This window comes from Labrus mixtus, chromosome 12, assembly GCF_963584025.1.
Source record: "Labrus mixtus chromosome 12, fLabMix1.1, whole genome shotgun sequence".
NCBI classification, from domain to species: Eukaryota; Metazoa; Chordata; class Actinopteri; order Labriformes; family Labridae; genus Labrus; species Labrus mixtus.
The window spans coordinates 3,868,703-3,891,952 of NC_083623.1; the positions used below are offsets into that span (position 1 = coordinate 3,868,703).

The 23,250-nt window shown below is 39.6% G+C and overlaps 2 protein-coding genes and 1 long non-coding RNA gene across 4 annotated transcripts; all 3 read right to left on the reverse strand.

The window, feature by feature from the left end:
* Positions 1 to 1,903: 1,903 nt before the first annotated feature.
* Positions 1,904 to 4,172, reverse strand: LOC132985383 (ribose-5-phosphate isomerase-like; the record flags this gene model as incomplete). Its single annotated transcript, XM_061052733.1, has 7 exons — positions 1,904 to 1,927; positions 2,055 to 2,196; positions 2,799 to 2,867; positions 2,954 to 3,018; positions 3,628 to 3,687; positions 3,902 to 3,957; positions 4,055 to 4,172. Coding segments are annotated over 7 exons (534 nt in total), but the record flags the coding sequence as incomplete, so codon positions are not given.
* A 9,401-nt stretch (positions 4,173 to 13,573) lies between these two features.
* Positions 13,574 to 14,780, reverse strand: LOC132985384 (uncharacterized). Its single transcript, XM_061052734.1, has 3 exons — positions 14,466 to 14,780; positions 13,877 to 14,314; positions 13,574 to 13,737 (listed from the first exon to the last, which is right to left on the reverse strand). The coding sequence occupies exons 1-3, from the start codon at positions 14,524 to 14,526 to the stop codon at positions 13,574 to 13,576; spliced, it is 663 nt and encodes a 220-aa protein (XP_060908717.1). The 5' UTR covers positions 14,527 to 14,780.
* Positions 14,781 to 15,435: 655 nt separating this feature from the next.
* Positions 15,436 to 18,215, reverse strand: LOC132984657 (uncharacterized). Of its 2 annotated transcripts, XR_009674993.1 has the most exons (3): positions 18,103 to 18,215; positions 17,356 to 17,457; positions 15,436 to 17,264 (listed from the first exon to the last, which is right to left on the reverse strand). It is a non-coding gene; the product is annotated as an uncharacterized LOC132984657 (long non-coding RNA). The 2 variants fall into 2 exon arrangements; XR_009674992.1 differs by lacking the exon at positions 18,103 to 18,215 and having other exon boundaries at positions 17,356 to 18,096.
* Between the last annotated feature and the right edge of the window lie 5,035 nt (positions 18,216 to 23,250).

Sequence of the window (23,250 nt, forward strand, 5' to 3'; positions counted from 1 at the left end):
TGCTTTTGTTTTCTGGCTTTTTCATGCTTTTCACGGTAGGAAAGAGGGAAAGAGGGAAAGAGGGAAAGATCTGGCCCCCGGTCTCAGGGGTGCGTGAGAGACAGGGCGGCTGCGGGAGAAAATCTCGCGCGAGATGTTCTCCCTGGCCCCCGGTCTCAGGGGTGCGTGAGAGACAGGGCGGCTGCGGGAGAGGAATCTCGCCGAAAAAAAAGCTCTCTGTTCAGATAAATAATAATAAAAAATGAATGAATAGGATCTCTGCTGAGAACATGCGTGTTAGTTTAAATCCAACTCTTCTGTCCTGACTGAGGGTACAAACGTCCAAAGTATTCAGTGGTAGGTTGAAAAAACAACACAATATTGGCTGTTGATCAAGGCTGGATCCTCTATCCGTTAAGCTAGCATTAGCCTCGATGCTAACAGGTGTATTGAAAAATGGCTAGTCCTGTGCAATTAGCGTTAGCCGCGATGCTAACAAGATACATGTAAAATGTCATATGCCACTGCTAATCAGTTAGCTTTTGTGTTGTGAAAAATGTAGTATTTATTCAGGCTTTTTGTGATCTGTAAGAGCAAAGGTTTGACACCATGAAGGGTGCCACAGTATGTATGTAAATGAGTAAGGAATAGTTTAATGCAAGTTATGAAAGTATTTTCCCTCAATTTCACTCTCTTTTGTGGAGTCTCTCACACAGAACTTCAGTGTTTCATAGTACAGTTATTACAGTAAAGTGTCCTATGTTCTTTAATCAATAAAAAGCTCAACAGTAAATTGATAAAGAAAATATTTAACCTTTTTTGTAGTACAACAGAGCTAATGGAAAATTTTGAATAACAACAGATGTTATTTTAATACTTGGTGTTAAATGTTAAGTGCTTAAATTGAGATGAAGCCTGTGTTGATGCTGACGTGCATGTTTATCTTTATAGGGGTGGTGTGACCTGTCTGTAGGTCAGGTTTTGGTAAAATGCGGATTTTGGGCTCATCCAGAAGACCATCCACCATGATCTGCTTTGTTCTGGTCGACTCAGTACATTTCTGTGCTGGTTTGTTTCCTCCAGCCAGTGACAGCGCAGCAGGTGAGTTCAGGAGTTGAAACAATTCAGCGATTGGATGAGAGTCAAACGTGAATGTAGCAGCAAAGGAGAGAAAATATAATGACAGTGAGGAGAAACACCAAGCGGATAAAACTCCTTGTGTTAGCTTCAGCCTGCAGACGGGGAGTTGGTCTGCTTCCTGGTTTGCAGGTCACAAACACCGGCTGTTAGCTTGTGCTAGCGTGCGTTAGCTGTTAGTGTAGGTACGAGCAGTAAACACACTACGTCCTGCAGTGAGTGAGAGCTTCTGAGGGTGATGAGCGGGTCAGTTTGAATGTTGTGTTTACAAACTGCAACCAACATTTTTACTGACTCTGCCTCTAACCTTTACACCTCACAGTTTCCACCCATATTTCCAAAAAGAAGCGCTCTGGAGTTTTCTTGTGAACAAACCAAACGTTTACTTTTACTTTTAGTAACGAAAAGGCGTTGAGCTCCAACTCTCTGTTGAACATCTTTCCTGCTACAAAAAAAGAAAGAATGCATAAAAAGGCATTAAACCAACGCAGCCTCATTCTGATGAATGTATGAAACGGGTCCGAGCCGGTTCAGCTGCTCTGATCCTCTCTAGGAACGTGATTGGACGTGTGATTGTGTTACACTGAAAAGCTTTTTACTGCACAACGTTTTTCAACCTGAACCTCAGGGGTCACCTCCAAGAACTGAAACAAGCTCTCCTGCATGCTCTGATTGGTGGAGCCTCGAGCACGTCTAGCATTTGTTTTTTATTATGTTTTAGTCGGTTATCTTCTCTCTGATGTGTTGTTCTTTGTTTTGTAATCTGTGCGTCATGATGAACATCGATCTAGCTAGATGAAAACACATCTACCTACAGGGAACAAATAAAGGAACCTGAACCTCAAAGAGAGATCTGAAATGTCCTCAGGAGCAGCACAGAGCAGAGCGGGGAGTTCAAACATAAAACTCTGAAACGGTAAATCAAAGCTTCCACTCACCGCTTTACTGACGGCCATCCGTAAGTTGGCCTCGCCTCTGAAGCGTTTGGCGATGATCCGGGACACGGGAACGTACGCCATGGGGATCACCTCGATGGGAACGCCCTTCTTCCACTGCTGTCCCAGGTCCTTGGAGTTCTTCCTGAAGGAGAGCGAGCGAGCGAGAGACACACAGAGAGAGAGAGAGAGGATGAGACAAATCTGGAAACATGTCTGTAAATGTTTTTATTTCTATATTTCTACTGCTATACTGTATATTTTGGAGAAACTGTAACGATCATATTTCCCTCTGGGATTAATAAAGTATTTCTGATTCTGAACTTGAGGACCTTAGTGGGAGTGGCCCGCGGTGCTGTGCATTCTGGGATTTGGTGTCTTTCATCCACGAGTCAAAAAGACACTTTCTGCCTTTTCTCAGCCAAGAAGGCACCAACTTCAAAATGTATTTCACATTTCTACATATATGACCCAATGTACAGATTCATGTTTCAACGAGGTGAAGTATCCCTTTAAGAGAAACCCTGAGGTCGCGAGTAAACACTCCTTTGTTTGGTTCCAACTGCAACTTTGAAATGTAAACGACCCAACAAACCAGAATGAAGGAGGAAACAGGAAAACAGGAAACAGCAGCCTGACGTCAAGTGGAAGTTTGGAAGTTTCTAAATACTTAAATAAAAACATAATTTTAAGACTTGGTCACTCTCTCCCTCACAGTTACACTTTTCTGGAGTCTAAACTACAAACCTGTAGTCGGCGATGACGACAAAATGTTTAGCACAGCCGGCGACGATCTTCTCCTGAGTCAGGCAGCCGCTGTGAGACAGAGGAAAGGAAACGAGTTTGAGACGGACATTCAGAGGAGACACTCACCGCTGCGTTCAAATCAGCGATATACTCACCCTCCGCCTTTTATCAGCGTGAGATCTGCGTCCACTTCATCGGCCCCGTCGATCGCCACATCCAGCTGTGTGCAAAGAAGTTTAGTTTAGTTGCACATTTCTTTGAAAGAAGAGTCACACAGAAAAATAAAACACATGTGCAGGTGAGGTAGAAACACATGAGGGCTTATCTCAAAACCTCACCTTCAGAGATTAAACAAAGTTAAAATAAAATACAGTAAAAAATAACAAAGTAAAAATATTTCTTAATAATAATAATACATTTTATTTAAAGGCGCCTTTCAAAACTCTCAAGGTCACCTTACAGAGCAGAGATTAAAAACAACAAAGTAACAACAAAACAATAAAATTAACATTAAAAACACAAAAAAACACAAATGTACAGGATGTAAAGGAGTTATGAGACCGGGTGGAGAATGATCAGACTGAATATGACAGTTTAAAAAGATGTGTTTTGAGATGAGATTTGAAAATGGAGAGAGAGTCTTACTATCACAAATAAAATTTACCCAATTAAAAATGACATACAAACATTGAAAACATCAAAATAGAGCAAAAGACAAACAACACTTCTCATTTATATTTAGAGTTTCTAATGTTCCTAATCGAGCCGGCAGTTTGAGATATTGTTCTGAAGAGACTTTCAGATTCTTTTGTAAAAGATCTCATCGTACCTCAGGGTGTCTGTCCAGATCCGACAGAGTGAGGCCGTGCTGCAGAATCTGCTGACGAGCCTGAGGGGGGGTGGACAAAGAACAGACGAGGTGCTTTAAAACATTTATCATTTCTGTGCATTTTACTTTAAATAAAGAAAGAGGAGATGATGAATAATACGTCACCTCAGGTGTGTGGGGATGAAATGCATCTCAAGTCACAGTTGATGAAGCAGAAGCTGTTTCCAAACACAAACAGGAAACTTGAGGAAAGACTCGGCATTTCAAAACAAACCTGGAAGGAAGTTGGCACACACACGATGTTGAGTTTCTGCTCTCGGACTCGTTCAGCTGAAACACAACAACAAAGACGACGTCGTTAAAGACGGACGGCGAGCGCGAGACACCCAGATGTTGGCGCTTCTGCAGAGTAATCATCCGACTTCACCTAATCTGTCCACGGCATAGACGATGGTCGATCCGCTGCCCACGCCGACCACCTGGTTATTCTGAGAGAGGAGGAGAAAGTGATGCAAAATAAAGTTTGATTTCAAAAACAGATTGGATCAAAAAACTATCAATAAATGCAAAGATATTTGACTTTTTTCAGGGTTTGCTGACAGAGAGAATAAGTTTCCTTTATTTGTAAGTTTGTATTTCTTTTGAAGGTCCTGATATGACATCAATACCCCCTTTTCATATAAATCGCCTATTGTGTTTATTCCCTTGGATTGCCACTCCTTCCAGTATACTGTTTTCTTTCCGATGCGTAATTTAGGGTTGTTCCAGAGTGAAGAGTAATTTAAAAGTTTTATGAACTGCACTCCACACACTCCTTGAATAGGACATTATGGGATTTTAATTATTTTCTACATGTTGGGATAAAATGGTAATGGGGCAGTATGGATTGACTACGCTCTGTTCTATGTTTATCCAATCTAGGTCTATATTTGCTCTGACCCAGTGTTTCGCCAACTTGATTATTTCAAAAGATAGGTTATATACTTTGACATCTAGCAAACCAAAACCTCCCTTGTCCCTGTCCATGGACATTTTAATTCTCGGTTTCTTCTTATCCCATAAAAAATCGTTAACAAGTTTGTTATAGTGCTTATGTATTGAATCTGGAATCTTTAAGGGTATCATAGAGGATAAATAATTAAACTGAGGAGCTACAATCATTTTAACCACATTCACCTTGCCCCAGAGAGATAATCTTAATGCTCCCCATTGATCTAAATTATTATTTTTTTGCCCAATAAAGGATTATAATTTAGAGCAACCATTTCATCTAGATTCTGACTAAGTTTGATCCCGAGGTACGTCATTCCCGTTGGAACCCATTTAAAATTGAATTGAGATATTGTGTTAGTATTACATAGCCTCAGATTTGTTACAGTTAATTTTATATCCAGATAGCTCAGAGTACAGTTGTATAGTACTCATCAGATGTGGCAGAGAGCCGAAGGGTCAACTATCAATAATAAAATGTCGTCCGCATAAAGCATCAGTTTATGTTCCCTTCCAGCTCCCCCCACTCCTCTAACATTTGGATTTGCTCTGATCATTGTTGCCAATGGTTCCAAAAAAATTGTGAAGAGCAGCGGAGAGACGGTGCAGCCCTGACGTATACCTCGGGAGACACTGAAAAAGGGGGAAATCATGCCATTTGTCATAACTGCAGCCTTGGGACAGCTATAAACTATATTGATCCATGACTTAAAAACCGAGCCGAAGCCAAACGAAAACAGAGCCATATTTAGGAATTTCCACTCTACCCTGTCAAATGCCTTTTCGGCGTCCAGGTAGATGGCAGTAACGGGGACTCTACTCTGAGAATTCAGGCAGTTAAACGTAACAACCTCCTTAAATTATCAGTTGAGGACCTTCCTTTAATGAAGCCCACCTGATCAGCATTAATTATAGAAGGTAATACTTTCTCCAATCGTACCGCTAGAATTTTTGTTAGTATTTTGCTGTCCAAATTGATTAGACTGATTGGCCTATAGTTTGAGGGATCAGTTGCATCCCTATTCTTTTTTGGGATTAGCAAAATTAATGTTTCATTAAACGTATTGGGCAAGGATTCGAGATTAAATGCTTCTGAGTACACACTCGCTAAGCTAATATATCCAGAAATGTTTTGTAATATTCAATGGGAAAGCCATCCATGCCTGGAGACTTCCCCACTTTCATAGTTGCAATGGCTTGTTTAACTTCATCCTCTGTAATCGGTGCCTCCAAGAACTCTGCATGTTGTTGAGAGAGTTTAGGCAATTTTATGTTTGAAAAGATTTGATCCAATTTGTTTTGTTCTTGGTTTACCTGTGAGGTATATATGTTTTCATAACATTGCTTAAAGACCCTGTTTATTTCTTTAGACAATGAAACTAATACAACCCCTTTTTTTACAACAGGAATTACGTTATTGTTAGTCTGTTGTTTTAATTGTCTTGCCAGTAGTTTGCCTGCTTTGTCACCCCCTTCATAAAAAGTTGTTCGTAGTCGGAAAAGAGCATATTCTGCTTTTTTGTTATATATATTATTTAATTTAAACTTCAGGTTACACAAGTCCTTGTATAAATCATCAGTATAATGCTCTGATAGAGACTTCTCCAACTTAATAATTTCCGCTTCCAGCTTTGACAATAGGCCCATATTTTCCTTTTTCCTTCTGGACGAATGTGCAATCAATTTCCCTCTTATGTAGGCCTTAGAAGCCTCCCACACTGAGGAAAGTTTCTCTGTTGTCCCCACATTTAGATCAAAAAACATGGTCAGGTCCTCAGCTAATTCTTTGCTAAACCCCTCATCATTCAAAAGTGCGATGTTCATCCGCCCGCTACCCCCCTTTCCTGTTTCGGCATTTAGTTCTATTTGAGTTTCGACAGGTGCATGGTCAGATAATGCTATTGGACCAATTTTACAGTCTATTACCTTGTCAATAGTAAATTTGGATAGGAGAAAAAAATCGATTCAATGTGATTTATGGCGATGTGAATAAAAAGTATATTCCCTGTCACCTGGATTCACCAGCCGCCACACATCCACTAGGCCTAAGTCCTCCATAAGCATGTGTAAAGCAGCCCTATCCCCAGATACAGGCAATATTTGACACTTGCTTCTGTCTATAACAGGATCAACTACCTGATTAAAATCTCCTCCCAAAATAATTGTACTTATACGACTGACCTCAGCGAGTACATTCTCCATTAAAGGCTCCGAATTTCTCTGTTCCAGAGGCATGCGGTTACCCTCAGGCTGCGGGCTCAGTTTAATAGCGGCACGGCTACTCGTTGTACTTTTAAAAGACTTTGACATATTACAGTTTTGAAACTGCCAGTCTAGAGAATTAGAGGCTATATAACTGCAGGCGCAATTATAACCGAGAAAGGTGAGATAAAAACGTTCCAATCTTTCTTTTTTTTAAACCCAAATAACACTTGTTGCTTGAATGTGGGCAGACCACATCTGCTTTCTGGTTCCTCCTTCCTTTATCTGTCATGAAGTTGATATAGCCTTTTATGTGGTTCTACAGACTCTCGGATGTGACTCAGTACATACAGAATGATCTGAGCAGTGATGATATCGATGTTTAAATGAATGCAGGTCAAAAGACAACAGGTACAGAAATAATAAATAAAGTTTAAAAATCTTTAACTACAACTTAACACATGAACATCAAAGTGCCTGCTGCGTATATAAACTTATTTTAAAAGCTGGTTTATACGGAGCTCCTGAAGTCCTAAATAGTGGAAAAAATATGTTGTGCACTCGAGTTATCATCTAACTCTAAAGATGCTATGTTGTGCACATGAGTGAATATCCTGTGTGCAAGGATTAAGAGAAGAAACAGTCAGCGCTCACACACACTAGCATGTAGTCAAAAGTTTTTCTGAATACCAGTCCTTTATATAATTATCGTGGGCACACAAGATTTCAGTTTTTGTACTTTTTGGGACTTCAGAGTCTCCGTAAATTTAAATTTCATGCAGAGGTATAATGCTAGGTGTTTTGTGCTAACCTTAAAACGCCATTTGTTGGAGAAAAAAAGCATCTTAAAGCAATAACTCTTGAAAGTCATCAACACAAAGTCTCATACAAACACATCTATCAGTATCTGTTTTCTACTGAGCCCTGCAAGGCTCAGGTGAGACAAAAAAGAAAAAGCTGTCAATCATTTTGATTTCTTCACTTTGTTGATGGTGGCATAGAGGCTGCCGGGATCTATGCTGCTGATGCTAATCTTTAAGATTTATTTTTGGAGGTACAGGACAGTGGATGAATATCCTTCCGGGGTGATGATTTTCATGAACTCCATTTAAAGTGTTTATGTGTGGACGGGGAGAGTCTTGGGTTTGTGACTTCACACTGTGCACCGGTTTCTCCTCCGTTTGACGTCACCATGCGATGCTGTCACATTTTGTTTACATGAGATTACTGCGATGGGAGACGTAACCAAACCAGTGCTGGTGCTAACGTTGCTAACTGGACATTTTTACATGCTTACACATAAAATGTATTTACACAATAAATTAATTTACATGCTTACACATACAATGAAAACATTTTAATATAAATGCTCACCTTCAACAAAGTAGAGAAAAATCAAATCCTGAGTTGTTTGTATTTCTGTAGTCGCGAGCGGTTCACAATCATACCAACCAGCATCCTTCACTGTGACCGTCTTTATGACCAGAGAACAACCCTCTGTAACATTCAGTCTGTCTGATTTCACTTAATCCAGCTTGAATACAAGCATGACACTGCATGACTTTCTGTCTGTTTCTTGAAGGCTGTTAATGTGACTGATGAACTCCCTGTTCTTTATCCTCACTACAGATTTACAGACATTTAATTTGGCCTTTTGTAATATGCCATCATAGTATCTGTGGTGTGAAATCAGTAAAGAGGGGGAGGCTTCCAACAGTTTCTAGAATTATGAAAAAGGTCCTGAGGTCTGAAAACACCTTTAATGACCCTGCAGATGTGTTTTTAATAATGAAATGATCACATGTTAATACACACATTTCATCTCCTTTCAGTTTATTAAGCAGTAAGCTCTCCAAACATTTATCCTAAAGCTTGCCAGAGTGATAAAGAGTAAATCCACATGTTTGATGTCATTAATATTGATACAGTAGATCAGGAGATTGATGTAACAGATTTGACATTACAGAGTTCTTCAGTGTCTCACAATGTACAAAAACAATTAAAAAACCTCAATCACATCTAAAAGATATCATCGATACTTTCTGTTAAATATTAAAGGAATGCTCCACTCTCCTCCAGAGACACACCTCCAACCCCTCTCCACCCATGAAGAAGTGATGTGTAAGCGGTGGACCAAATCGTCCTTGGCGCGAGCTGCAATTGCCTGTGGCCTGCATTGTTGTGTTAGCATGCTAATGTTAGCACAGTTAAGTTAGCTTGTAGCTTCACATTGTATATAAATTGATACAGATAACAATCTAAAAATGCTTATGTGATATCTAAATAATCAGTGAGTATGTTCTTCTTCTTCTCTCTAGTCCTCGACTAAAACAGCTTTTATACACAAGGGGAGGAGCCGGCCGTCCCGTCCATGTAAACACGGCTCTGACAACAACACAGCCAGCGGGACTCGAGCTTCTCCCTCATTGTAGACAGTCATGACTCAGAGACACATTTACACAGGATAGACTTGATTTCTGATATATTCATGTGTAAAACGTCTCACATTGTTCCTTTAGTCTCACTGGGCAGGTAAATGTCGCTCATCATCGACGTGAATGTAAATAAAAAATATTTTTCAAAGAAACAGACCATCAGATCAACAACAGAAACGTATAGCTGCCTCCATATTTTCCAGGATTTAAACGTTAACAAACATGTATATTTCACTTCTTAAATTGAACACATTGAGCTGCACACAAGTATTATTACAAAACTCAGACTAACTGTGTTTAAGGTATAAGAATGGAAAAATGAAGTTCTTGTAATAATATTTCCCCCTAAATCGAGTTGAAGAGCTTTTTTATGACGTTCAAAAGAAAACAATTCAACAACTGAACCCTCATGTCTCTCTCTTCTTTTAAGCGTCTAACCTGGAGCTGCATCAAGAGAACTATTCCTCAACTTCCTCTTCTTAGTAAAGTGTATATTACCCCACTTTCTGGTTCCTCCTTCCTTTATCTGTCATAAATTTCACACACTGTCGATTTAGCCTTTTATGGGTTTCTACAGACTCTCGGATGTGACTCAATCAAGATGATCGTTATCTCACTTCCTCTTCTCAGTCATGTACCTCTCAGTACATACAGAATGATCTGAGCAGTGATGATATCGATGTTTAAATGAATGCAGGTCAAAAGACAACAGGTACAGAAATAATAAATAAAGTTTAAAAATCTTTAACTACAACTTAACACATGCACATCAAAGTGCCTGCTGCGTATATAAACTTATTTTAAAAGCTGGTTTATACGGAGCTCCTGAAGTCCTAAATAGTGGAAAAAATATGTTGTGCACTTGAGTTATCATCTAACTCTAAAGATGCTATGTTGTGCACATGAGTGAATATCCTGTGTGCAAAGATTAAGAGAAGAAACAGTCAGCGCTCACACACACTAGCATGTAGTCAAAGGTTCGTTAGTATCATGTTCACACAAGATATTAACTGGTGTGCCCCATATCTTTTTTTTTACTTTTGGGACTTCAGGATCTCCGTAGAGTTACATCTTATGCAGAGGTATTATGCTAGGTCTTTGGGCTACTAGTAAACCTACAACGCCCTCTTTTGAAGGAAAAGCATCTTACAGCAATAACTCTTGAAAGTCATCAACACAAAGTCTTTTACAAACACATCTATCAGTATCTGTTTTCTACTGAGCCCTGCAAGGCTCAGGTGAGACAAAAAAGAAAAAGGTGTCGATCATTACGACAAATCCATGCACATTGATTTACAATCTGTGGGCATCTGTTTTCTTGCATAATTTTGTCCTACCTGAGCCTTGTGGGGCTCCATAGTTTTCAGTCTTAAAAGCTGAAAAAACTTGAGCTGTGACTTTACTTTGGATTCTTATTTCTTCTCTTTGTTGATGGTGGCGTAGAGGCTGCTGGGATCAGCAGAGGCTCCTGCAGCAGCAGCAGAAGAAGAGGAAGAAGAAGCTTTGACGGAGGCATAGGTCACTGAACCATTGGCAGCATCGTCTTTAGCACAAACCTGGAGATAGATCCCAGAGCATTAAATATCACAAAATGACGTCATTAAATGCAAAGTGCAAGTTGATACATCGAGAATAAAGTCAAAATATAACACTGACATTTTTTTTGTTTCTAGTAGCGTCTCCACATGTCATGCTGTGCTGAGAAATGTTATGTATAAATGTATGTGTGGATTCATTAATTCAGAAAATATGATCATGATGTCTCTGACTCCGCCCCCACGCTAAGTGACACAAGGTGTTCCTCGTGTCTCTGGAAACACTGGTCCAGATGTCTCTTTGTGTTCTTAATGACTGTCAAACTGTGAACTGTAGTGATTATATCCCTTCGTTGATGTCCTGTGTTTACATTTTTTGCGCTTTTTCACACTGATAAGGACCGATGGGTCAAAAATAAAGTATCAAGTAAAGTATAACGTGGAAATGTGAAGAATAAAGTGTAAACGTGGACACACTGATAGCACAGCCGATACTTGTTGACCTGAGCTTCATGGCTTTAATAAAGACGTTTTTAAAGTTCACATCCATCCTGACTTTAACTAATCAGACAGCTTACCCGAGCTCCTCTTTTCCTCTTCTTGTTGTATCTGATGGAGGCGTAGGAAACCCCGCCTTCATGATCAGCCTACACAGAGAAGACAACAAAACAGCTGCTCAGTAATGTTTATCGTGACCTGTGCTTTTGATTGGAGCAAATAAAAAAAAACTGGTTATGATCTTATCTAGGGGTAGCAGATAAAGGGAGAAGAGCAGGGGCCCCAGGACAGAGCCCTGTGGTACCCCACATAACTCAGAAGACTCAGAGACACCATCACCAATACGTACTGAGAATATTCTGTCAGCAAGATAGGAAGAAAACCAATCTGTGAACCCACAGTGTGATACGTTCCTGGTGCTCTGAAGTTGCATCACCATCAAACTTCCCTTTTTATCGTTGTCACACTCTGAAGACTGAAGAGCAATTTATCACACTAATCTAAGGAAATTATGATTTTAAGGTGGGGGGTTTCTGCTCTTAAAAAAAACACTTGCGTGCTGCTGATTACTTCCTGAACCTCCCACAAGTGGACAGATATAATAAATGAGATAAGTGTAATGGAAGGAATGACTCTTTCTCTGTGTCTTCACAGAAATGTTTCTTTAAACTTCTGAACATGCAGGATGAATTGTATAAGGCTCTTATGATGGTATCCAAAGAATGACCCTCATAATGTCTTACTTTATCAAGCCTCTCTGTTTTCATCTTAATTTTCATCACAGTCTCCGTCTGAAGAACTTCTCTCTACTCTTATGTACATTTTTTTATGAATCCTGTTGTGTTTTTGCACTTCAATCTTAAAAAACCTAAGCTCAGATCAATGAAGAATTCAAAAAAGACTCTGCTATGGTCACATGTAGCGAGCAAACACAGCAACAAAGAGGGTAAAGTTGTGATCTCACCATGTCCTGACCGGTCCCTGCAGCAGGCTGAGACCCTGCAGGGTCTGAGGTCAGCTCCTGGACAGAAAACACATCACATTATGCATTCAGTGCAAACATTGTTAGGGAGCTAAATAATAATAACACCTGCAATGTAATGCAGTAGATTTATGCATGCTTCAAAACATCTTAAGTCTGTCAGCAGGGGCGTGTCCAGACTTTTCTGACTGGGGTGGACTCATGCAGGGTGGTCAACAGGGGTTGCCAAGTCTAGAAACATGTATGCATGTCATCTACTTTGTATTTTACATAAGAAGCATGTTCATCGCATGTGTCCCTCTGAAATAAACTAATTCAAAAAACATAATAACCTTGTCAAATTCCCAGAGGGGCAATCAAGGTTTCAGTCATTCATTTTCAAACTTAACTGTTTAAGAAGTAAAAAAAAGAAAAGAAAAGATGTTTGTGGAAAGTCACAGAAAAATGTGCAACATCAAAACTTCACAAAAGCTACAGGCGGAACCTGTTGCCCAGTTTTGAACATAAGCCCCTCCTCCTCCACGCAGACAGCCAGTCATAGTTTAGAATTTTTGAACGGCACCAAGCGTAGCGAGTCAAGTTTTAGGGAGGGCCCTGCCACCCCTGGCCGCCCCCCTGGACACACCCCTGACTGTTGGTTCAGTTCAGTTTATCTAGAGATGTTTTTAAGTATAACAGACAAAAAACTGTCTCTATAAAGCGTATCGATAGTTATGGACATTTCATTTCAGAGGCTGTAGTTTAATCCATTTATCTGACATCACTGCAGTAGACATACTCTGTTAGCCCCGGTTATCTTGGAAAAATAGATGTCTATAACTTGATTGAGGCAGAACAAAAACATGCTCCAGGACACATTATTGCTTCTTAACAAGCATTTCTTTCCATTTTTGTTCAGCAGTCAATGAGAACAAACAACATAATCAAACGTTTTGGGACTTACAACATCGTCACCCATCTGCGTTCTGTTTCCTGTAGAGACACAGAAACAGCTGGACTTTAGCTTCCAAACAAGAAATATGGATCATCTCAAACTTTTAGATATTAAAATGTAGTGGTAAACTGCAGCTAACAAACATTAAACTTATGTAATTAAAGCTTTTTTTCTTCATGAAAATGTTCATCTGTGCTCTCACCTTTCCGTCTAATAACTTTCACAACGACCACTAACAGAACTATAAAAACCACCACGGGCACGAGGATCAACCACCATCGCCAGTCTGCCAGAAAAATGAAAATATGTGAAGCATGTTGGCTGTAGACTTCTGTCCTTAATCTGAATCAAACACAGAGAGGAGAAGACATCAGGAGCCCCATTTTTTAGGTGTTTTTGTTGTTGCTTTTGTACTTTTACCTGTAGTAGTCATAGTAGCTGTTGTCGTTGGGGGTCTTGTTGCTGGTGGTGGTCTTGTTGGTGGTGGTCTTGTTGGTGGTTTTGTTGGTGGTGGTGGTGGTCTTGTGTCCTCACCTGAAGTTGAGATAAACACAACTCAACAAACTGTTCAGCACTAAACTTGTGTTTTCATATAAAATTCAAACTTCAAATTCAAAAAAAAGTTTTAATATTTTAAGTATTTCCAGTCCAAAGTAAGGATGGAGATATTATAAGAGAAACACAACAAGAGACAAATTAACTTCATCAGAGTCTTTATAATTATTGTAATGTTTCAGTTTATTTTTTGAATTAGAAAAGTTTTGTTTGAAAAGATTGAAATACTTACTCTTGATAACAGATAGATGAACTCGAGTCACATCGCTTGTTCTTCTTCCTGATATGTCCTGTAGACAGTCATAACGTCGAGCATCCTCCTCTGTGATCTTCTTTATAACCAGAGAACAGTCCTCTGTAACTCTCAGTCTGTCTGATTTAACTCTAGAGTTTATAACCTGCCCATGTAAAACCAGCTCTACTGCTGCGTTGTTTCCTAAATCTAAGTACCATGTCGTATATTCACACTTCTGTTGATCTTGTGTCGCAGTTTCACAAGACAACGTGGCGTCCTCTCCAACTCTGAATGTGACTCTTTTAACTCGAAATGCTGTTGCTGAGAAAATGACAAAGAATAAAGTAAATCAATAAAATGTTGATTATATTCACAATCAGTTTGAGAATAATTCTTCATCTGTGGTTTCTCAGAGTTCATTAAATCCATCATGTTTAAAAAAAGGTTAAATATGTGATATAAATGTTCTTACCAGCAAACTGAAGCAGCGCTGTGAGAAGTAAAGAAGTTTGAATCCATTTGAGCTCGTTCATGGTGATTCTCCGTCTCTGTCCTCCCGTTGTCACGCTCCTAACTGTCTGAGTTTCTTCAGTAGTGCTTCTTTAAAGAGACGCTGCATCTACTTCCCTTTCTTAGTATGTCATCACTTCCTCATTTTGACTTCAAACCTGCTTTAAGTGTTCATTTCTATGAATGTCTCATAGTTATTAAAACATGATGTAACATGTTTAAGTGATCATAAACTGATGATCATTAAGATGAGCTGCATCGATCAGTAAAGAGGTCAGAGGTCACAGCAGATGGTGATGACTTTGAAGTTCAGTTCTTTGGTGTATTTGTTACAGAGTTGTGTTACCAAAAAAAAGAAAAAGAGGACGGAGGAAGTTAAATGTGTGAAGATTGAGAGTTCAGATAAACGTCTGAAAAGTGCAACGCTGCTCTTTAGATGGTGTTTCTGATAATAAACAGTCAGGTTTAATAATAATCTCTGAATGTCCGTCGTGTTTGAGAGATCAGAGATCAGATGTTATTTTAGTGCTCTGTGATGTGTTGACACCTCATGTTGAGACTTTTCTTGAGAAGTGAAGGGGAAGTCGTTTGCAATAGTCAATGCATGATATCACAAGAGCCTGTACCAGGAGCTGTGTAGCATCCTCTGACATGTAAGGTCTAATCTTCCTGATGTTGTTCAGGGCCAGCCACGGCCACCTCATCAGTTTACTATGTCAACCTAAGACGACAGTTCACCTTTGGTGCATTTCTCTGTTTTAGGACTCATTCTAGTTCTCTGGTTAGAAAAAAGCTTTTTAACCCAGCAGAGGGAGAATTAACCTGAGAATGACCGATACCCCAAAAATAAAGGAAGGACATTTAGAGAAAATGTTCACTTTCAGAAAGACTCTGTAATTTAATGAAGGAATCACAAAAAGCACACAGTAGAATTAAGTGGTAAATGTTTATTTATATGCAGATTTAATATGATTTAATAAAGACATGATTATTACAGACTGAAGACTGAAAAATAATAAAAGAGATCTATTATACTGATCCATATTTAAAAACATACATATAATGAGCATAATACCATAATAACCTCTGCAACATTTTTTTAAACACATTATACACAGATGTTGGTGTAATCCCCGGACGTGGTTTCCTGCTGCTCTGAACGAGACGTTAAAGGAAAAGTCGTGAAAGTTAGCCACTGATGCATCAGAACAAAACATGGGGTAAAGTTGCAGGAAATGACCACCAGCTCTTTCAAGGACACGCCCAACCGGAAGCTCATTGGTTGATTATTTCAGAAGCAGGAAGCTTCTGAAATGCTGGCCAATCAGAGTAAAGTGGGCAGGTGGGGGGGGGGGGGGGGGGGTCTTAAAGAGACAGACGCTGAAATGAACCATTTCAGGCAGAGGCTGAAATTTGGGATTTCAATGATGACAGTATGAGAAAAATAAGAAAGTTTATGAGTTACACATCTCACAACACTACTCAATAGGTGTCCCAGACTGACATGATTAATGGTGAAAGTGAGGATAATAGATCTCCTTTAAGTAAAATATACACATTCAATCAAATATATTGAAGCAACAATAAGACATGAAAGTTAATTTGACATAGTGATTAAAATTTGGTTATACTGACATTTAAAGGCACTCAAAAATATGAAGAACTTTATACAAATGAAGCTTTCTACAAAATTATTATCTTCCATGTTGGCAAAAACTGAAGATTCCCCCAAGTGATGATCTCTCTCTCTCTTTATCTCTACCTGCTACACACCTACTCTCTCTCTCTCTCTCCCTGATTATCCCTCCTCCTTCACCTGCTGCTCACCTGAGTACAATCTGTGCTCAGTGAGGAGGAGGAGGAGGAAGAGGAGGAGGAGGAGGAGGAGGAGGAGGAGGAGGAGGGGGAGGAGGAGGAGGAGGAGGGGTATTTAGAGGAGCCAGGTAGGAGAGTTAGGGGCGCACACACTCTGGGCAGTGATGTGGTGAGGAGCTTTTGTTTCCCAGTTTTACTGGTTTTCCCCACATATGTTAACATTGTTTGGTTTTATTATTTGAGTTTGGACTGGAGATCACTGTTAGTCCTATTTTGGGTCTTTTGGTTTCTTTAGTTTAATCTTTTCTTCTTAGGTAGTTTTAGGGGGAGGTGCCATAATGACGACACATTACGTGGTTGGCTCAGCATCTTCCCATCTTTCTTTTGTTTTTTTTTTTGTCGGGGTCTCCAGCCCCTTTTGTTTCTTTGGTTTATTATTTATCTTTGATTACTTTGGGGGGAGAGTGGTATTTACATTAAATAAAGCTCGGGTTGAACTTTAAATCTTTGTGGCGTCCTTGTATGTTTTCGGTCTCTGAGTTTTGAGCCTTGGTTTAATAATTTTGGTTAAGGACGCCGTAACAAATATCAACTTCATATTTCAGTACATTTATTAAATCCTCACTTAGTACCTCAAATTAAATGCGGATCCATGTTTTTATGCTCAAAAGTATGATATAGAAATGATTGAAAGCGGTGGATTAATGTATCTGCTGAGTGGATGTTTGTGTGGAAGTTGTTGATCAGTGGAGTCTGACAGAAGCAGAAGGTTCTCCATCATTTTCATAGTTCACTGAGCCTTCATCTCCATCATCAAGCACCTGTGAAAATACAAAAACATAAGAGTTAAAATGGAGGTAAGAAATGTTCCTTCTCTATATGAAGACAGTTCATATGAGGCTTTATTTCCAGCTCACAGTGATGTCATCAGGTGGTCTCTGGTTCCCTGAAAAATAAAGCACACAGAAACATTTCAGCTCTGACTTTAAGGTTGGTGGTGATAGGTGTGAATAAAAGTTGGTGTGAGTGTTTCTCACCTCGAGCTCTGAAGAGAAGAACAGTGATCACAGTAATCAGGAGGAGTTCAGCCACACGCAGAGCCAACATGACCAAGTCCAGATCAGAAGAACCTGTACAATCTGATGAACAGGAACCAGAGGTGGGCAAAGTTAATATTTCATATTTAAATGACTTCACAGATTTTGATTTTATTCCATCAAAATCACAACATTCCTCCCTGATGTCTTCTTCAGGTGATCATTTTTTAACAAAGGAGGGGGGACCAGACCCATTTATATAGATTTCAACACCAATAGGCTGATAGGCACTATGATGGCCCGGTGTGGTCAAAGGGTTTCTTCTGACACAAATGCAAAAACACAACAAGAGATAAAATCAAACAGCTAACTCAAGGCCAAGCTGAGAGCTCTGATTGGTCTGAAAGAAGCAGTAACTGCATCAACTACTTAGTAAGTTATTATCAAAACTATAGAGTTAAAGATTTAAAAAAAAAAAAACACTTTAAAACATCTCAGTGAAGTGGAAAGTCTGCATGGTTGTGGGTTGAGTGTTGAGAAGTCATTTAAAGTTAAAGCTTTGTTTGTTTCTGTCAGAGGCTCAGTGTGATGGTTCAGAACATTTGGAAATGTTGATTTGTTACCATTTATTAATTAAACAACAAAAAAAAAGAAAAAAAAGAAAAAACAGGGATATTGGTAGACTGCCTGCATGTGTTGTCTTTGTGACAATTTAATAAAATCAGACGTGTAGAAATGCTGACTCACTGCCGTGTTGATCTGTTGTTGTTGTTGTTGTTGTTGTTGGTGATGGTCTTGTTGTTGTTGGTGATGGTCTTGTTGTTTCTCTTGCGTCGTCACCTGAAGAAGAGATAAACACAGTTCATCAAACTGTTTTGTGTTTTCATATCAAATTCAAACTTCAAATCCAAAAAATTTTTTTTTCATATTTTAGGCAAGACAAGTTTATTTATAAAACATCTTTCAGACACCAGACAATTCAAAGTGCTTCACACAGACACAAAAAAACATTTCAAACATTTCAGAAGATGATAATAAAACTCTAAGAAGAGAATAAAAGTTGAGGTAAAAACTGAAGGTAAAAAGAAGATTTAAATATTAATAAGTTGAATAAATAGTAATTGATTTATTGAGTTATTGTTAAATAAAGAAACAGTGTTTCTACTTACAAACATCTGAAAGTCATACAAAGCAAAGCAGGTCAAATGTCTCTAATAACGGACATGGTGGTTTACTCCAAAGACACTTTGAAATGTTTGGATATAAGAAATGTAGAGTCCAAAGTAAGGATGGAGATATTATAAGAGAAACACAACAAGAGACAAATTAACTTCATCAGAGTCTTTATAATTATTGTAATGTTTCAGTTTATTGTTTGAATTAGAAAAGTTTTGTTTGAAAAGATTGAAATACTTACTCTTGTTAACAGATAGAAGAACTAGAGTCACATCGCTTGTTCTTCTTGGTATGTCCTGTAGACAGTCATAACGTTGAGCATCCTCCTCTGTGATGTTCTTTATAACCAGAGAACAGTCCTCTGTAACTCTCAGTCTGCCTGATTTAACTCCAGAGTTTATAACCTGACCATCTACAACCAGCTCTACTGCTGCTCTGTTTCCTAAATCTAAGTACCATGTCGTATATTCACACTTCTGTTGATCTTGTATCACAGTTTCACAAGACAACGTGGCGTCCTCTCCAACTCTGAATGTGACTTCTTTAAATAGAAATGCTGCTGCTGAGAAAATGAGAAAGAATAAAGTAAATCAATAAAATGTTGATTATATTCACAATCAGTTTGAGAATAATTCTTCATCTGTGGTTTCTCAGAGTTCATTAAATCCATCATGTTTAAAAAAAGGTTAAATATGTGATATAAATGTTCTTACCAGCAAACTGAAGCAGCGCTGTGAGAAGTAAAGAAGTTTGAATCCATTTGAGCTCGTTCATGGTGATTCTCCGTCTCTGTCCTCCCGTTGTCACGCTCCTAACTGTCTGAGTTTCTTCAGTAGTGCTTCTTTAAAGAGACGCTGCATCTACTTCCCTTTCTTAGTATGTCATCACTTCCTCATTTTGACTTCAAACCTGCTTTAAGTGTTCATTTCTATGAATGTCTCATAGTTATTAAAACATGATGTAACATGTTTAAGTGATCATAAACTGATGATCATTAAGAAGAGCTGCATCGATCAGTAAAGAGGTCAGAGGTCAGAGGTCAGAGGTCAGTACAGGCCGGTCACTCCCGCCTTTAATATTTGATTTGTTTTCTGATTCACCGTCAGATTTAAAGTCTGTTAATTTTAACCATTAAAATCAAAAGATTACAAACAAATCCTTCATTATCTTAACAGAAATATTTATTTTACATGATAACTCAGACTGTTTGTCCTTTTTAATTTATTATGATGAGAATGTCAGACAGAGTGTGTCAAACAACAAAGGTTCAAATAAGGCTAATCATTAATGTTCATCTTGTTAATAAAGTTTCAAAACTGATCATTATTCAAGAGATGTGTTTCTAAAAGAAGATGGAGAGGACGGAGGAAGTTAAATGTGTGAAGATTGTGAGTTCAGATAAACGTCTGAGAAGTGCAACGCTCCTCTTTAGATGGTTTTTCTGAGAAAACAGTCAGGTTTAATAATTATGTCTGAGAGCAAAAAGTGAACAAAACATGGAGGGTCAAACTCCTTGTCCTCCTGAATACAACTCTGAATGTCCGTCGTGTTTGAGAGATCAGAGATCAGATGTTATTTTAGTGCTCTGAGATGTGTTGACGCATCATTCTGAGCCTTTTCTTGAGAAGTGAAGGGGAAGTGGTTTGGTGAGAATGTGGGTATCTACATGAGCAGCAGAGTCTTGACAAACATTTCCTCCTCATCTCCCACATCTTCAAACTCCTCTGCACGCTGCAGCAACATGGCCGTACTCCTGACAGCAGAAACACCTGAGAGGAGCTCTCTCATCAGCTCTCACTCTGTAGCAAACATTATCTAAATACACTATATCAGAAAAATCTCCTTCAAACGAGTTCACTATCAGAATATCAGTAAAAAAACCAAGTGGAAAAATGAGGCCAATGTGGAAGTGTGAAATCCTCTGGAGACGTAAGGCGCATAGCTGACATGATTGACGAGTGGGAGCGATGTAACCGTTCATCAAGAGGCTTAAAACCCGCCTCAGCTCCAGCTCTCAGCCTGTTGTTAGGTTGACTGAAAGTTAGGCTGGGACGGCATCCAGCATGGCGGCTGCTGACGATGAGCCTCCAGCGCCCCCTGCAGGAACAGATGCCTGACGTCACTCAGGCTTCATCCATTCATATTTACAGTCTCTGAGTAAAGAATGGAGCCAAGTTTAAGGACACGCCCACCTAGAAGCTCATTGATTCTGCCCACAGCAAGCTTCCAAAAAGTGTAACTATTTTGCTGAAGGAGGCCGTAACACAGGCATAAAGAGAGCTTAAATACCTGCGAGTAAGACTTTGACAGTTCAATACCAACAATACTGTTGCAGGTCAGAGCTGGTGAGGAAAAAGCAGAGGGAGAGACCGGAAATCTCACAGCTTTAAGAGGTCATATTATGTCCTTTTTGGGGTTCATATATTTAATCTATGTACCTACTAAAGTATGTTCACAATAGCTAAACTTATAAAAAAGTGTCTGTTTTCATGAACTGTCGCTCCATGCACCGGCTCTCTTCTGACTCTCTCTCTAAGGCTCTGAAGTGCCCACGTTCAGAGTCCCCACGTGTGCCAAGTCTGATCTGATTGGTCAGCTCTGCCGTAATTGGTCAGTCGTTCAGCACAGTTCTCGGAGATGTCCCGCCCCTTTTACCATATTGGGAATGCAGCCACTAGCTCTGTCCGAGGGGAATATAAACATTAGCATTGCCCACAGCGGGAACTCCTGAGCTGGTGGTGGGGAGGGGTTTGGTGCCTTGCTCAAGGACACCTCAGCAGAGCTCAGGAGATGATCTGGCATCTCTCCAGCTACCAGACCATCTTCCATTTTTGGTCTGCTCCAGGACTTGAACCAGCAACCCTCCAGTTCCCAACCCAAGTCCCTAAAGACTGAGCTACTGCCATTCATAGGTTTGGAAAGGTTTTTTTTGCCCTCCAGCCCTCCGCGCTGGTGACGTCACTGAAAGCTATGAATAAGAAGAGGGTGTTGAGAGGTGATTGTAGAGAATGATGCATGTTTAAGTGTGAAATCAGTACAGCTCAAGTTGTCACCTCATTACTACAAATTGAGGCATCAAACACCTAAACTTGAAAAACACAGTAAAAACAGATTCTTTTAGTTAAGAACAGGCAGCAAAATACACGAGACAGTACTGACATTATCATGACTCCAGAAAATAGACAAACAAAACAACAACAAATACTGTAAGTCATTAAGGGGGTAGGGGGGGAATCAAGACAAAAACATTACATACATAAGTTAGGTGTCTTGCCCAAGGTCACATGGGGCTGCAGGAGCTGGGGATCGAACCCCCAACCTTCTGGTTGAGAGCCACGGCCGCCTTTGAATCACAGGTTTATATACAAACAGGAAACCGTCCGGTAGCAAAGCAGTTCAAGCTCATCTTATACATAACAACAAATGATCTCAAGATGCCACTGTCTTTGAAATTGTTACATTGCATCTTTGCCATATTGCCTGCAGAGGGCGCCACCGTGCCTCTGTGTTTGGTCGTGGATCTGCTGAACTGTTCCTGTTATTTTGTGCACCCTGGTTAGAGCTGGAACCTCCTCTCTGTAGTTCAACAGAGACACAGTGTGCAGCCTCTGAAAGGATCAGACCCTCCTATCATCCCCTCTCTCACATTAAAAACTCCATGAGGGGAGAAACTGTTGCAGGGCATTCATAGTGGACTACATTTGATTAATCAAGCTGGACCTGGTGAAATGGTAACTGGGTTGAAATGTGTGTACTTTATATGAACGACTGACTCAGGTCACGGTTCACACGTGGACAGGTTTTTGCCTTTAAGTCAAACAGTTAAAATAGCAGACAATGAAGAATCACTTTGTAACACATCTGATGAAAAAACAGGACGGGGTTTTTTATATTTGCACATTTACATGGTTGTTTTAACATATTTGTTCACTGTCTTGTTAATCTGCAGAATGGAGGTAGTCTCACACTCTAATTCTGCAGGACATCCGGATGTTCAGTCGTTTGAGTCCAGTTCAATCAGATGTGAAGCCCCTCATCAGAGACACAAGCAGAAGATGACAGTGTCATGTTCAAAAAATCAACCTGTCTGCAGCCAAGTTCAAAGAAGACAAAGAGAAACCGGCTTTATATAGTTAAATTGAAAGAAGGGGGTGGGTATCAGTAACCCCTGTTGTTGGGCAGAATGTAGAGTTTAATGCTAAACATAGTCTAGACAGTGTTTGTGTCTTAATTCAAAGAAGGGCAGCAGGTCTTCTTGTAAAAAAGGAAAGTTCATGCAGAGGTAACGTTCTTCTCCGAAGAAGAACAGAACCTGCGGGGGGCAAGGTGTGACTTGAACAACATTACTTTTGGAAATGTTGCAGACAGGTTGATTTTTAGAACAGCAGCAATTATGATATTTCCATGACAACAGCTGTGCTATTGAAAAACCTGAGGTCATTTAAAATGCAGGTCCACAATTCATTTTTACACCAACTCATCAGAGCTCACAGCAATTAGTAACCCGTTGTTGATCCTTGTTTCCTTTCCTCTTCTTTCTTCTTTTCTTGTTTCCTCTTTCCTTTTCTTCTCCAACGTAGAAAATAAGAAAACTGTCCACTCTCATAATGTGTCCACAAACACAGCAGTGACCTCCCCTCTCCTTTCCACTTCTTTTATGTATTAATAAAAAGTCTGTGGTCATCGTGTAGTTTTATTAGCTGTGATGTCACTGAGCTG

Excerpts from the sequence above, each read along its gene's own strand:
- LOC132985384 (XM_061052734.1), bottom strand. The coding sequence starts at position 14,526 with ATGAACGAGCTCAAATGGATTCAAACTTCTTTACTTCTCACAGCGCTG. Across the intron at positions 14,315-14,465 it reads AGCGCTGCTTCAGTTTGCTG|CAACAGCATTTCGAGTTAAA; the intron begins GTAAGAACATTT and ends TCATTTTCTCAG. Across the intron at positions 13,738-13,876 it reads GTCTCTTGTTGTGTTTCTCT|GTGAGGACACAAGACCACCA; the intron begins TATAATATCTCC and ends TCTCAACTTCAG.